A 13,828-nucleotide genomic window follows, 5' to 3' on the forward strand; every position below is an offset into this window, starting at 1 on the left:
ACTCCTTCAAGGACCAGAATTTAGCAGATCATTTAAGCCATTTTGATGGAAATGCTTCTAAATTATCTTGTAATGTAGACCTGCTCTGTACTTGCCACGTACAGAGTTTAAATATTTCAAGTTAAAATCCTCATTATTACGGTGATCTTAAAGTCGATACAGGTGAAACCAAGACTGCCCTCCACCAAGTACTCACATGTTCGGAATTTTGAGGTCATATTTTTAAATACACTTCTGTGCTGCTGTACTAATTCCTTTCCCCACCGCTATTCATATTCATAAATTCTTTTATCCTAAACTCTGTGGGCTAGGAAATCAAAATAATTAGAGGTTGCTCAAATAAAATAAGAAAAACTTGAGCTTGAATGAGACTTGAGGGGATCTCTTGTGGGCAAATATATTGTGCTTTAGTTTACAAACTTTGTGTTATGTGTTTTAACTTCTTCTGGATAGGTGAAGTTTCCAGATAAGTGCCATTATGTCTAACATAGGAAGTGTTTTTGTACTATTTTTTAAACAGAGAAGAAGATACAGAAAATGAAAATGAAAAGAAAATTTGGTATTACAGTACAAAGGTCCAACTTGCAGAATTAATTGACTGTCTAGACAAAGATTACTGGGAAGCAGAACTCTGCAAAACTCTGGAAGAAATGCGTGAAGAAATCCACCGGCACATGGACATAACTGAGGACTTGACCAATAAGGCACGGGGCAGTAACAAATCCTTTCTGGCAGCTGCTAATGGTGAGAGGGAAATTTTCTCATAATACTTTTGTTAAATTTGAGATAAACTCTTGGAATGAAATCACTACAAAATTTGAAAATGTATTAAAAATTTCAAGTGTGTATATTTTACTTAAATTCTATTTCATTTTCCCAGGAGAACCTTGCTCATCTCATCATAAATTAGGGATGCTATATACTTCATAGAGCTTTATATCTTGTCCTGGTCATTACTAATATTCCCCAAATTGTTTCTTTTTTATTTTTTAATCCTCACCTGAGGATGTGTTTATTGTAGAGAGAAAGGAAGGTGGGGGAGAGAGAGAGACAGATATCAATTGGTTGCTTCCTATATGTACCTTGATCTGGGATGGAACCTACATCCTAGGTATGAGCCCTGAATGGAAATCAAACCTGTAACCTTTTGGTGTATGGGATGATGCTCCAAACAGCTGAGCCACCCAGCCAGGGCTTATTTGTTTCTTTAATTCAACTAACTTATTAAACCTTTCTGGGAATCCTTTTTTCTTTTTAGTAGATTTTATTTATTTGTTTTTAGAGAGAAGGGAAGGGAGGGAGAAAGAGAAATAGCAGTTTGCAAAAGATACAGGTTGCCTCTTGCATACCCCCAACTGGGGACCTGGCCTGCAACCCAAGGCATGTGCCTTGACTGGGAATTGAACTGGCGACCTTTTGGTTCACAGGCTGGCGCTCAATCCACTGAGCCACACAAACCATGGTGGGAATCCTATGTTTAATTATGAGAAATAGTATCCTTTTTGAATTTACTCTTTGCTTTTTTTTTAATTAAAACTTCTAATTGTAGAATAATTTTTGTGTTACAGAAAAGTTGACAGGATAGTACAGGGAGTTCTATGAGGTTTCCTCTATTATTAACATGTTATGTTACTGTGGTACATTTGTCATAACTAATGAACCAGTACTAATACATTGTAAAACTTGTCTATGCTTTATTCAGATTTCCTTAGTGTTTATTAATGTATTTTTTCTGTCTCATGATCCCATCTAGGATACTACATTATAGTTAGTTATCTTGTCTCTTTAGTTTCCTCTACCAGGGGGTTCAGACTCATTTTCACCGGGCTAAGTCAGGCTCATGGTTGCCTTCAAAGGGCTGAATGTAATTTCAACTCTTTAACAGTTAAGGAGTACCGTGTTTTTCATACCATAAGACACACCTAGGTTTTAGAGTAGGGAAATAGGAAAAAAAATTTGAAGCAAAACATGTGGTAAAATATTTAATAACATCCTTTAAAGCAGAAATCCTGTAGTGAGCCAAGTAAGCTACATTCAGACTGTAAATCGCACCTCCATTTCCCCCTCAAAATTGCGGGGGGGGGTGTCTTATAGTCTGAAAAGTACAGTAGTTATGTTTATACAGTCCTATAATTATTTCAGCCCTTTGAAGGCAACCACGAGGCTGATGTGGCCTTCAGTGAAAATGAGTTTGACAGCCCCACTCTACACTCTCACAGTTTATCAGACTTTCCTTATTTTGATGAGCTTGACAGATTTGAGGAGTACTGGTCAGGTATTTAGTAGAATGTCCTCAGTGTGGATTTGTCTCAATGTTCTTCTCATAGTTAACCTGGGATTATGGATTTGGGGGAGCAAGACCACAAAGATGAAGTGCCATTCTCATCATCTTATCAAAAGTACATGCTATCAACATGATGTGTCACTGACTCTATTAACCTTGATTGTCTGGTCGAAATAGTGTTTGTCAGGTTTCAACATTGTAAAATAATTCCTGCCACCCATTCTGTGCCTTTGGGAAGAAAGTCACTATGCACAACCCATACTTAGGGGTGGGGTGTTATGCTCCACCTCTTTGAGGGAGCAGCTGTCTGCATAAATTATTTGGTATATTTCTGCACAAGAGGAGATATGACTGTTCTACATTTATTTATTCAGTAATTTATTTATATCAGTGTAAATTCATGGATATTTTAATTTTATACTTTGGATTATATTTCAATTACTACCTTACTCATTTTGTTGCTCAAGTTTTTGCTTTTTAAAAATTCTGTGCTTTTAAAAAGATAATAAGGTACATATGGTATATTTTTTAAAAGTTTAAATAGTACAAAGAGTTACACAGTGAAAAATATATATCTGACCTTCATAATCCCCAGTTTCTCTTTCCCTTTTCCAGAGAAAAGCATTATTGCCATTTTTTAAAATCTTGCAAGATACACTCGGGGTTTTTTTTTAAGTTATTTATTTTTAAATTTTTTTATTTATCAATGAGAAAGAGAGAGAGATTGATATGTTACCCACTTACGCATTTTTTTATTGCTTCTTGTATATGCCCTGACTGGGGATTGAACCTACAGCCTTGGCATATCAGGACAATGTTCTAGTCATCTGAGCTACCGAGCCAGGGCCACTCTGTTGTTTTAATAAGTATCACCTGTGTTTTCTTTTTTGAGGTCTTCCAACAGGTTATTAGAAAGAATGTTGACATTTAAAAAATCCCCACTATCATGAACATAAATTGAGGTTTTCAGCCCTGAAACAGGCTGGATCGAAAAAAGTAAATAAAAAATCCAGTAGTGTATTAACATTTTTCTTTTCACTCATTGCCATACTCTTAAGCTATACTCTTAATGCAAATACAGATTTGGTCTAAATGTATAGCCTTTGTCCTCCATGCTAAGAGATGTAAGAGTTTAAGGATCAAACAATACCAAAAGTACAGGCTTCAAAAACCATCTAAGTTAGGGCATTCACTAGTTTTAACTAAATGCATTTGGAGCACTGACTGGTGATTACTTATGTACATATTTGAAGTAATTTTTTGAAAAAAAATCAAACTTTAGTGGAACAATCCTGAAGAATACACCAGAGGAACAACAGGTTACAAGTTTAAGGTATTGACCAATTTGTTTCAGCCAATTTGAGTCTATGTTCTAAAATCTAAACCTAGTTACTTTTCTGTAATCCAAGAGCTTTGTGTCATGTCAATATCTATGTTATGAAGTAAAGGAGACTTAGGTGAAATAGTTTTATCACAACTGCTGTATTAATTGCCTAGGACCTCAACAGCGTCATGGGAGTCTGTGAAATGTTCATGTGAAAGGTCATTGCCTTAGCTGACTTAAAACTGCCCCATACAAACCTTAGTGAAGCCTTTAAGAAAACAAACAGGTTGAAAAATGGGTTAAAGGAGACAAATGCTGCATCTGCCTTTAAAGTGATCAACTCAGGAATTCTCTAATTATGAAATCTTACAGAGAAGTTATTTTTCTTTATCAAGATCCAGTGATGACACATTCCTTATTTCAGATCAAGTGTTTTTCATCATCATTGTCTTGTGAATCATCATCTGCTCCATCTACTTTTGGTAAATCTGTGTCCTCATCACCACCTGTGTTGTTCATCACCTCAGAGAAACAATCAAAATTAGACGTGTCTTCATCTGAATCATCTTCTTAGTCTTTCCAATTATTGAAGTTCACACGAAGCCAATTAAGCTTTGCCTGTTCTTTTGTTAACCTTGGCCATGACTGGTCAGATTCTCCTTTTCCTAAACAACATAAAATTGATATGTCCATTCTTTTATGCTTGGAACCATTTGGATTTATATGGTGAAAAGATCAATTTCACTTTTTTAAAGATTTTATTTACTTATTTTTAGAGAGAGGGGAAGGGAGGGAGAAGGAGAGGGAGAGAAACATCAATGTGTGGTTGCCTCTTGTGTGTTCCCCACTAGGGACCTGGCCTGTGACACAGGTATGTGCCCTGACTGGGAATTGAACCAGCAACCCTTTGGTTCACAGGCTTGTGCTCAATCCACTGAGCTATACCAGCCAGGGCAAGTCAATTTCATTTAAATGTTTAAAATTATCACTGCGTCCAAGACAACTATAAGTTGGGAGTTTTCAAAATTTACATTAACATCTTTACTATCTTTAATACATAATTCAATGAAGGACACAGTCCCTTTGATTATACCACTTTGCAAAAGCAGGCTGCATTCAAAACGGGGTAAGGGAATGGGTGAATGGGTTGGTGGGCTCTTCTCCCTTCCTTCAGCCAGAGAATGCATAAATGGGTGGAACAAATCCATGTTTCTCTTACTACTCCCTTCTGTCCTCTCTCTCTCCCCCCCTTCCTCTCTCTCTTTAAAATCAATTAAAATTAAAAAAAATTACTGATTTTAGAAAGAGGAAGAGAGGGAAGCATTGATTTGCTGTTCTACTTATTTATGCTTTCACTGGTTGATTCTTGTGTGTGCCCTGACCAGAGATTGAACCTGCAACTGTGGCTTATGGGGAGGATGTGCTTCTCTAACCAACCAACCTACTCGGCCAGGGGTTCCAGTGTGATCTTTAACTTGGGATTTTATGAGATGAAAACAACAGAAGCTACCGGGGTTCTGAAATAGCCTAGAAAAGTTTGAGTATCATAACAGTAATTTCAGAATCACAGCCTGTCCTAGTGACTTGACTTTTTTAACCTCTCAAATTGCATACATCTTTTACATTTAGAATCCTCTGGTTTTTATATACATATATGTCCACTTTAGGAGAATTTAATTCTGTATTTAGGAGTGGAGTTTTTTTTTCTAATATTATGAAAATTTTCAAGTATACAGAATGGTTGAGAGAATTATACAGTAAACACCTATATGCCCATCATTTAGATTCTACAATTTACTATGTGTAGCACTAAATGGTTTACTGTATTTGTTTGATAATATACCTTTATGGTAATTGTGTATTATGCTTTATGTTGCTCATTTGAAGTTTATTTGTGGAATAAGTTTTTAAAAATTATTTTTAATTATTTATTGATTGATTGATCTTTTGAGAGAGACAGATATCAATTTGTAGTTCTACTTATTTATGAATTCATTGGTTGATTCTTGTATGTGCCCCTACTGGGGATTGAACCTGCAACCTTGTCATATCAGGATGATGCTGTAACCAACCTAGCTACCCAGCCAGGGCTGGTAATAAATTTTTCTAAGAAGAGATTTTTAAAAACATAGTGTGTTAATTCTTTCAGATTAGTTTTGAAATGTTCCTGTGAAGTATATAGAATGTATGTACATGTTTATAGAATATATATGTTAACTGATTTCTTTTTATCCTTTAATTTTTTTTCATCTCCCTGACTTTTCTGGTTTGTTTTTCTTATGGCTATGGGTACCACAGTTTTTCAGATCTAAAACAAGCACATTTGGATCGATAAAATATATGCATGCATATTAGAGTGGTAACATGATAGAATATTTGAAATTAGAACCCTTATATAAAATCAGAGACTTGTGGTCATTCTGTCTGTGTTTTTCATCTAATTTAGATGGTCTAAACTTAGGTCTTTTTTTAATGTTTGGTTTTTTTACCAGGGAAGTTGGCATAATGTACAACAGTTTAGTTAGGAAAATCTGGCAGTGGAAGATGAGGGTAGAGCTGTTTTGGGGGGGAAAGTTCTTTTGAAAAGAGTGATTTGAGATACTTCCATCGATAAATTTAATGTACCTAACATGAATAAATGTAGCTGGGGTAAATCAGAACTGAAAACAATATGTTTAGATAGGTCAAGGAATGTAAAGAAATAGTATAAAAAAGGATCCTGGGCTGACTTGGATGATGAGAAAGAAATAAATATGCTAGTTGGAATTACTTCCATTTGAAATTTTCCTATAGCTGTCTTAGTTGTTCATTGCCTCCAAATTCTTACAGGAATTAGTAGAGAAGGTGAGAGAATGAGGAATTAACTCCCATCAGCTCAAATGTAATCACATTACCAGAAAGGTCAATATTCCTTACAGGGTTTTTCTAATTCTAAGAAACATTCTGGGTACCTACAATTTAAGAAATACTGACAAAAATGAAGGTAGAGAACACTTAAGGAAATAGAAACAAGGAAATGTAAAAGTCCAAAAAGAAGTACCATGGGAGTATGGCATTAAAAATGTTTCTTCTTCTTTATAAACATTGTACTCTAGTTGGTAAATTTAATTCTCATGGAGGTATACAGTTTATCTATTCTAAAACTACTATGGATACTAGTATTAACCAAATAGACATATTGTAGATAATGTGAACTAGGTTTCTCTTGTCAGAGAAAGAAGTTACAAAAAAGCAGCAGAACAATGCTTGCATGAACCACAGGCACAGATGGTTAACATTTAACTTTAATAACCTGAATTGACACCCTTTAAGTGGCATTTGTGTTACTATTGTATTTGGTATATATGGAAACAATGTTTTTTTAAATTTGTTTTTATTACAGAAGAAATTTTGGAATCCATAAGGGCAAAAAAGGGAGAGATTGATATTGTTAAAAGCCCAGAAGAAATAGAAAAGGACAACAATGAAACTGAAAATAATTCCAAAGATGCTGAGAAAAACAGAGAGGAGTTTGAAGACCAGTCCCTTGAAAAAGATAATGATGACAAAGCACCAGATGATGATCCTGAGCAAGGAAAATCTGAGGGTAAAAAAATTACTTGGTTAAAAAAAATATTTCATCAGTGTTGTTTATGAAATTTGCAGTTTTATTTGCAAAATAAAAAGGAATCACTTTTATACAAACAACTATTTAATTTTGTATTTCTGAAGAGCTTAGGATATCCTTCCCCCTTGTAACATACATAATCATTGTGATTATGATTTATATATATTGGTTGATTTGCTATAATGTTATATTCATATCTATTTATACTTCCTAATAAGGTGCCATTTCCCTATGAGATTTGTTGGTGAAAAATCATTACTTTAATACCAGAATATACACTTTTATATATGATAAAATTTGTTCATTTTCATATTAATTACTTAAACATTCTTAACATGTTAAGTATTCTTAAATACTCTTTGGATTACCTACTGCAAAAATAGCCCAAAATCTCTAATAGCTTCAAAATGGCCATCAAATAAAAGCAGATTTTTTGGTGATCATTCATTTTTAGTAGTTGATTGAATGAGACCATATGTCCTAAAGCAATTTTAAAGGATATCTTTAAAGTTTTGTTGTGCATTTTACTGTAGAGCCAACAGAAGTTGGGGATAAAGGTAACTCTGAGTCAGCAAATCTTGGCGACAACACAACAAATGCTTCTTCAGAAGAGACTAGTCCCTCTGCAGGGAGGAGTCCTGTGGGGTGTCTCTCAGAAACCCATGATAGCAGCAACATGGCAGAGAAGAAGGTGGCATCTGAGCTCCCCCAGGACGTGCCAGGTACAGAGGGCAGTGTATCAATGCCTCTGTAATGGGGGGAATCCTTCCCTTTTGTAGTAAAAGCTGAATGTCACCTAAAACTTTAAAGTATATGTTCATTCATGCTGCTTGCTTACATAAGTACCATCCCTGATTGCTAAATGGTCCCCTAACATTTGGACTTTGATAATGTTCTTGCAGTTAGTGCTTGAAACTCATCATAATCTTCATGCTTTTTAAAGTTCATTTAGGTGTTTTTGTCTAATAGACTTATTTGTATATTTTATCACCAGACCATAGTAGCGGATATTTTGATTTCAAGTACTTACATACTAATGGCTCAGTGTTGAATGATTTGACCATTCCAATTCTGTATGTGCTAACAGATTAATTTTGTTTGCATGTGCTCATGTAGTTATTTTAACATTTCAAACCATATCATAATAGAAAACCATTGTCATGAAACTTTTTGCAAGGTATATTTGACAGAAAAATGTAAGTTAATTAGTAATTCACATTTTAAACTTTTAAAAAAATATTTTATTTATTTTTACAGAGAGGGGAAGGGAGGGAGAAAGAGAGGGAGAGAAACATCAATGTGTGGTTGCCTGTTGTGCGCCCCCCTACTGGCGACCTCTCCTGAAACCCAGGCATGTGCCTTGACTGGGATTCAAACTGGCGACCCTTTGGTTCACAGGCCAGCACTCAGTCCACTGAGCCACACCAGCCAGGGCCATATTTGAAGCTTTTTAAAATTAAAATTATACTCAAAATAAGTACACTATACCAAGAATGCCATTATGCCGTTCTTTTTTGCATTTTTTTAAAAATGAAAAAGAATTTTTTATTATAGCAGCTATATGTATTTTTCAACAAATTAGAAAATGTAAATGAACAAAACAAGAAAATAAACACTGGTAATTCCAGTAAAAATCAAGAATTATACTTAATAACCTTGGTGGAAATATTAAAGGTTTTGTTTCTAAGCATTATAAAAATTTCATATAATTCTTTCTTCTTGCTCCCTCCCCCCCCCCCCAATGTTTTAGTCATTTTGGTAGGAAAGTAGGGTTATCTTATGCTGGTTTAAACTTGCAGTTCCCTGGTGACTGAGGATGTTGAGCACCTTTGTGTGTGTGTGTGTGTGTGCATATACGTATATGTATGTATAGGTCATTTGGATATCTTCATTTGTGAAGTGCCTGTGAGTTCCTTTTTTCATTTTCTGTTAAATGGTCTCCTTTTTTGTCTGTGGTTGTTTCATGGGTAAGGGTAAATACAGTCCCTAGTCTACTCCATCCTGACTGGAAGCAGTGGTTCCTGCATTGATATTTCTTTTAAACTGTTAAAAGAACTCCTCGTACTCCTAGAATAAATACCACTTGGTTGTGATGTATTGCATCCATTTTATTATTTTGTTTAGGATTTTTAAGGTTGGCTTACCGTTTTCCTTCTCTGATACTGTCCATGCCAGGCTTTGGTGTCAAGATTATGCTGGCCTCATAAAATGAGTTGGAACAAGTTCCCATTTTTCCTTGTCTACAAGAGTTTTGTGGGTTGGTGTTACTTATTCCTTAACTGTTTGCTGAAGCCATCTGGTGCTGGAGTTTTCATTATGGGAAAGTTATTCATTGTAGATTTCATTTCTTTGGTAATAGTGGGCTCTTCATATTTTCTGCGTTCTTATATAAGTTTTAGTAAATTACATTTTTCTAGGAATCTACCCCAAAATTTAAACTTTAAATTTTATTGGCATGAATCATCCCATCTTTTTAATGTTTACAGGATCTGTAGTGATACTATCTCTTTTCAGCCCAGAAATTGGTTATCTGTTGTGTCTTAATCATCTCACAGGACTGTTAACAACTTTTATTAGTCTTTAAAAAATTACTTTTGGCCCTGGCTGGTGTGGCTCAATGGATTGAGTGCTGACCTACGAACTAAATGGTCACTGGTTTGATTCCCAGTTAGGGCACATGCCTGGGTTGCGGGCCTGGGTTGCTGGCCAGATTCCCAGTAGGGGTGCATGAGAGGCAACCACACACTGATGTTTTTCTTCCTCTCTTTCTCCCTCTTTCTAAAAATAAGTAAATAAAATCTTTAAAAAAATTACTTTGGTCTTCGTTGATCCTCTCTACTGTATGTTTTTTCTAGTTTATTTTTTTATGTTTATAATTTCCCTCCTTTTGCTTTCTTTGCATTTTTGTGGCTTTTAAACCCTCCCTTTTTTAAAACCACTTTATTTTTTTTAAAGATTTTATTTATTTACTTTTAGAGAGAGGGGAAGGGAGAGATAAAGAAAAGGAGAGAAACATCAGTCTGTGAGAGATACAGTGATCAGTTGCCTCTCCCATGCCCCCAGCTGGGGACCAGGCCTGCACCCCAGGCATGTGCCCTGACCTAGAATCAAACCGGCGACCCTTTGGTTCGTAGGCTGGCACTTAATCCACTGAGCCACACCAGCCAGGGCTAAACTACTTTATTGAGGTATAATCAACATGCAAAAAACTGTACATATTTAATATGCAACTTGATGAATTTGGAGATGAATATACAACCATGAAACCACCACACAATCTGTGGCATAAACCATATTCATCACCTCCAAAAGTTTCTTAAACCGTCTTTATTATTTTTTCCTCCTAGCTTTTTGAGACACGCTTGATGATTTTTAGATTTTCTTTTTTTTTCTATGTCTGCTGTCAAAGCTCTCTGTTTCCCTCTATATACTGCTGCAGCTACATCTCATAATGCCAAAATGTCTTTATCATTCAGTTTAAAATATTCTCTAATTTCCATTATAATGTGGTTTTATGGTTATTTTTTAACCCATTGCTTATATAGAAGTATATTGCTTAATACCATAACATTTGGAGATTATCTTGTTATCCTTCTGTTATAGATTTCTAGTTTAACCCACTGTAGTCAGAGAAATTGTGTGATTTGTTTAGGCTTGTTTTATAGTCCAGCATTTGGTTAATGTTGATAAATGTCTCATATACACTAGAAAAGGATATTTATTTTGAGTTGTTGGGTGCAGTGTAGGACAATTAGATCAAGGATTTTTAATGTGTTGTTTAAATCTATATCTTTGCTACATTTCTTCCCCTCTCTTCAAGATACTTTTAAATTATTTCTACCTGTTTACTATAGAGTTCCCTTTTTCTGTTTTAAATTTTTCAGTTTTTGCATAATATAGTTTTAGACTGTGTTACTAGATGCATATAATTTTTCTATTTTCTTGTTGAATTAACTTTATCATAGTGAAATATCCTTTATCTTTAATAGTGTTTCTAAGCTACCACAGCTTTCTTTTCATTAGTGTTTGTTGTATGGTATATCTTTTCTGGAATAGAAAGGGCTTTTAAAATCTGGGAATTTAAAATCTTTAGAAATCCATCTTCAGAAAAATCTTTAGAAATATATCTACTTTAGAATTTCTTTAGAAATGTACATAATATTTCAATCTATATTTTTTAGGTCTTGTCAGAGAGCACTATTATTTTCATATAACATGATAAATGACATTATGCAAAGGAAAAATTAGAAATTTATGGTCTAAAAATCTGTAGGCATGAGGAACATAAGGAAAATGGGCCGATTTCGTATTGGTATGAACAGTGATCACAAAGATTCTATGTGGCTAAGCTTGGAGATTAAACTAGACGGTTGGGCTGCATTTGGGGGAAAGGCTGGTAAATATCACTTTAAAAAGTTACTCCCTTAATACCTATTGTTCAGTTGTTTTTTCTTAATCTACATTACAGACATTTCACTTTAATTCATGAGCATGCTTATGTTGCCCAGAACAACCCCATATAGCAAGTATTGTTTTGTATTCAGTATAACTTCTTTGTAGTTATCAAAAGGCTCAATTTCAGACTTACATTTTTGTCCTGGAGTTTAGATAGAAACCTGTTGTACCTGAATGTCAAAGTTTTAATTTATTAAGGGAAAAAGGGACACATGTCTTTCTAGCATCTTAAATTCAAATCTCCCATTGAGAATTTTTATTTAGACATATAATGCAGACAACATTTGTTTTATTTAAGTTATACCTCTAGATTTCATGACTGGGATTAGGCAAATTAATAGTAGTAGATAAAACTTTATTTCTATGATTTCTATTTATAATTGCTTTGAAAATGTTTCCATGAACATAATGAAACTTCAACATCTTGAATTACAAGAACTTATTGATTTTAACCTATTTTAACTTTATGGGGTAACAACATCTTAAAATATAGTACTGTGCTTTAGTTTTGAATTATATTGTAAGAGAAATTCAGTGCCTAAGAAGCTGTTGATACTGAATGCTGAACTAATGCATTACCCATATGCATTTACCTCACTGATTTGATCAGTAATGGCTTTTGTAGGTTCTGCAGGTAAGGACTCTTTTTCCTTTTTCTTTTTAATGTGTTTTGTTTTAGTTTCTAGTTTTAGTCTCTATACATATTCTGGTTATTTTTTTACTTCATATTTTTGCTTTAAAAATTTTTCCTTTTATTGTCAGATAGAAAAGTTACCTTTTTCTCCTTGTAGTTTTTTGCTTAAAATTGTGTGGGTTTTTTGGGGGGGGCTTTGGTGTTTATGTTCAAAAATTGAAGGTCAAGATCTGCATATAATTTTGGTTTGAGGGATAAATGTAAAAGTTTTTCTGTTTTTATTCATGTACAGTGGCATGTCCAAGGAAAACAGTATTACAAATACAAAACCTATACTATTTGCTGTGGGGCTAGAACATTTGGACTCTGAGAATTAAAATGTACATATTGGCAGATGATACCATTTTTGTGGTGTTTTGAAGCAAATGCTTGATATTTCCTCAATCCTGTAGCCTAATGAAGTAAAGATGTGAAGAGTTCTAGAATTATAATTAAAAAAAACAACAACAAAATGAGTATTCTCAACCAAAATGGAGGAAAACATTGTTTCCCCCTTAAGACAAATTAACTTGGGACAAATTAAAAAAAAGTTAAGGGTAATCCTCAGCTCAGTAACCTTGAAAGATTAAAAGGATAGAATCTGAACTGTTTGCTTTCAGTGGGTTAATGGTTTTTTTAGATCAGAATATCTTGGTGTAGGTGATTGATTGCCTATTATTTTATGCAGTACCATTATCTCCCTAATAGCAGAGAGCACTTCCTATAAAAATTTTTAAAAATATCATATTTATTTATTTTTAGAGAGAGGGGTAGAGAGGGAGAAAGAGAGGGAGAGAAACATGGCTTCTTGCATACCTCCAAATGGGTGCCTGGCCCACAACCCAGGCATGTACCCTGACTGCGAATGAACTGGTGACCTTTCAGTTTGTAGGACACCCCCCCCCCCTACTGAGCTATCAGGGGTATAAAGTGTTTTAAGATACATTTATAGAGAGTCAGAATCTCTTTTTTAAATTGTTATTTTATTATAGTTGTCCCAGTTTTTCCGCCTTTGCCCTCCTCTGCTGAGCCTACCCCACCCTCCCACAGTCAGTCCCTATATAGTCAGAATTTTTTAAGTTCCAATTCCAGAGTTATTTTCTTGGTTAAAATCATACTTATTTATATTATGTCTTAAAAAAGTATTTGTGGGCTTATCTAGTACCTAATATATTTTAAAAACATATTTCTATGAGAAAATGCACTCTGAACTCATAAATGAGGGGATGTCATTATCATTTTATATTATTTTATTGAGATGATATTTAGACAATTATAAATTAGGTATCCTTCACTTTGTAGATCTATAGCTGTAAAACGAATGATTAGTGAGGAATCTGATGTTATTTGTGCGATTTAACTCTTTTCTTCCAGTTACATGTATTTTCCCAACATGAGTTAGTTGTAGTTCTGAAATTTTAAATTTGTCATTTCTGTCTGTCTTATAAAATGTTGTTATCAAAAATTTTAAACATGCACAAAAGT

General features: G+C 34.3%; 1 protein-coding gene and 1 pseudogene across 12 annotated transcripts in view; one reads left to right on the forward strand and one right to left on the reverse strand.

The window, feature by feature from the left end:
* The window catches only part of BPTF (bromodomain PHD finger transcription factor), a 124,408-nt gene that overhangs the window by 35,100 nt on the left and 75,480 nt on the right, over window positions 1-13,828 (forward strand). For 10 of the 12 annotated variants that reach the window (XM_024573445.2, XM_024573447.2, XM_045182534.2 and 7 more), the window contains exons 3-5: window positions 521-744; window positions 6,991-7,194; window positions 7,749-7,937. In XM_024573445.2, the coding sequence (XP_024429213.2) occupies window positions 521-744; window positions 6,991-7,194; window positions 7,749-7,937 (617 nt within the window). The remainder of the gene's footprint in view (window positions 1-520; window positions 745-6,990; window positions 7,195-7,748; window positions 7,938-13,828) is intronic. The other 2 variants (XM_045182530.2, XM_045182533.2) reach the window with 1 other exon arrangement.
* LOC112316457 (prostaglandin E synthase 3-like) lies at window positions 4,029-4,724 on the reverse strand (annotated as a pseudogene).

Source organism: Desmodus rotundus, chromosome 9, assembly GCF_022682495.2.
Source record: "Desmodus rotundus isolate HL8 chromosome 9, HLdesRot8A.1, whole genome shotgun sequence".
Lineage (NCBI taxonomy): Eukaryota > Metazoa > Chordata > Mammalia > Chiroptera > Phyllostomidae > Desmodus > Desmodus rotundus.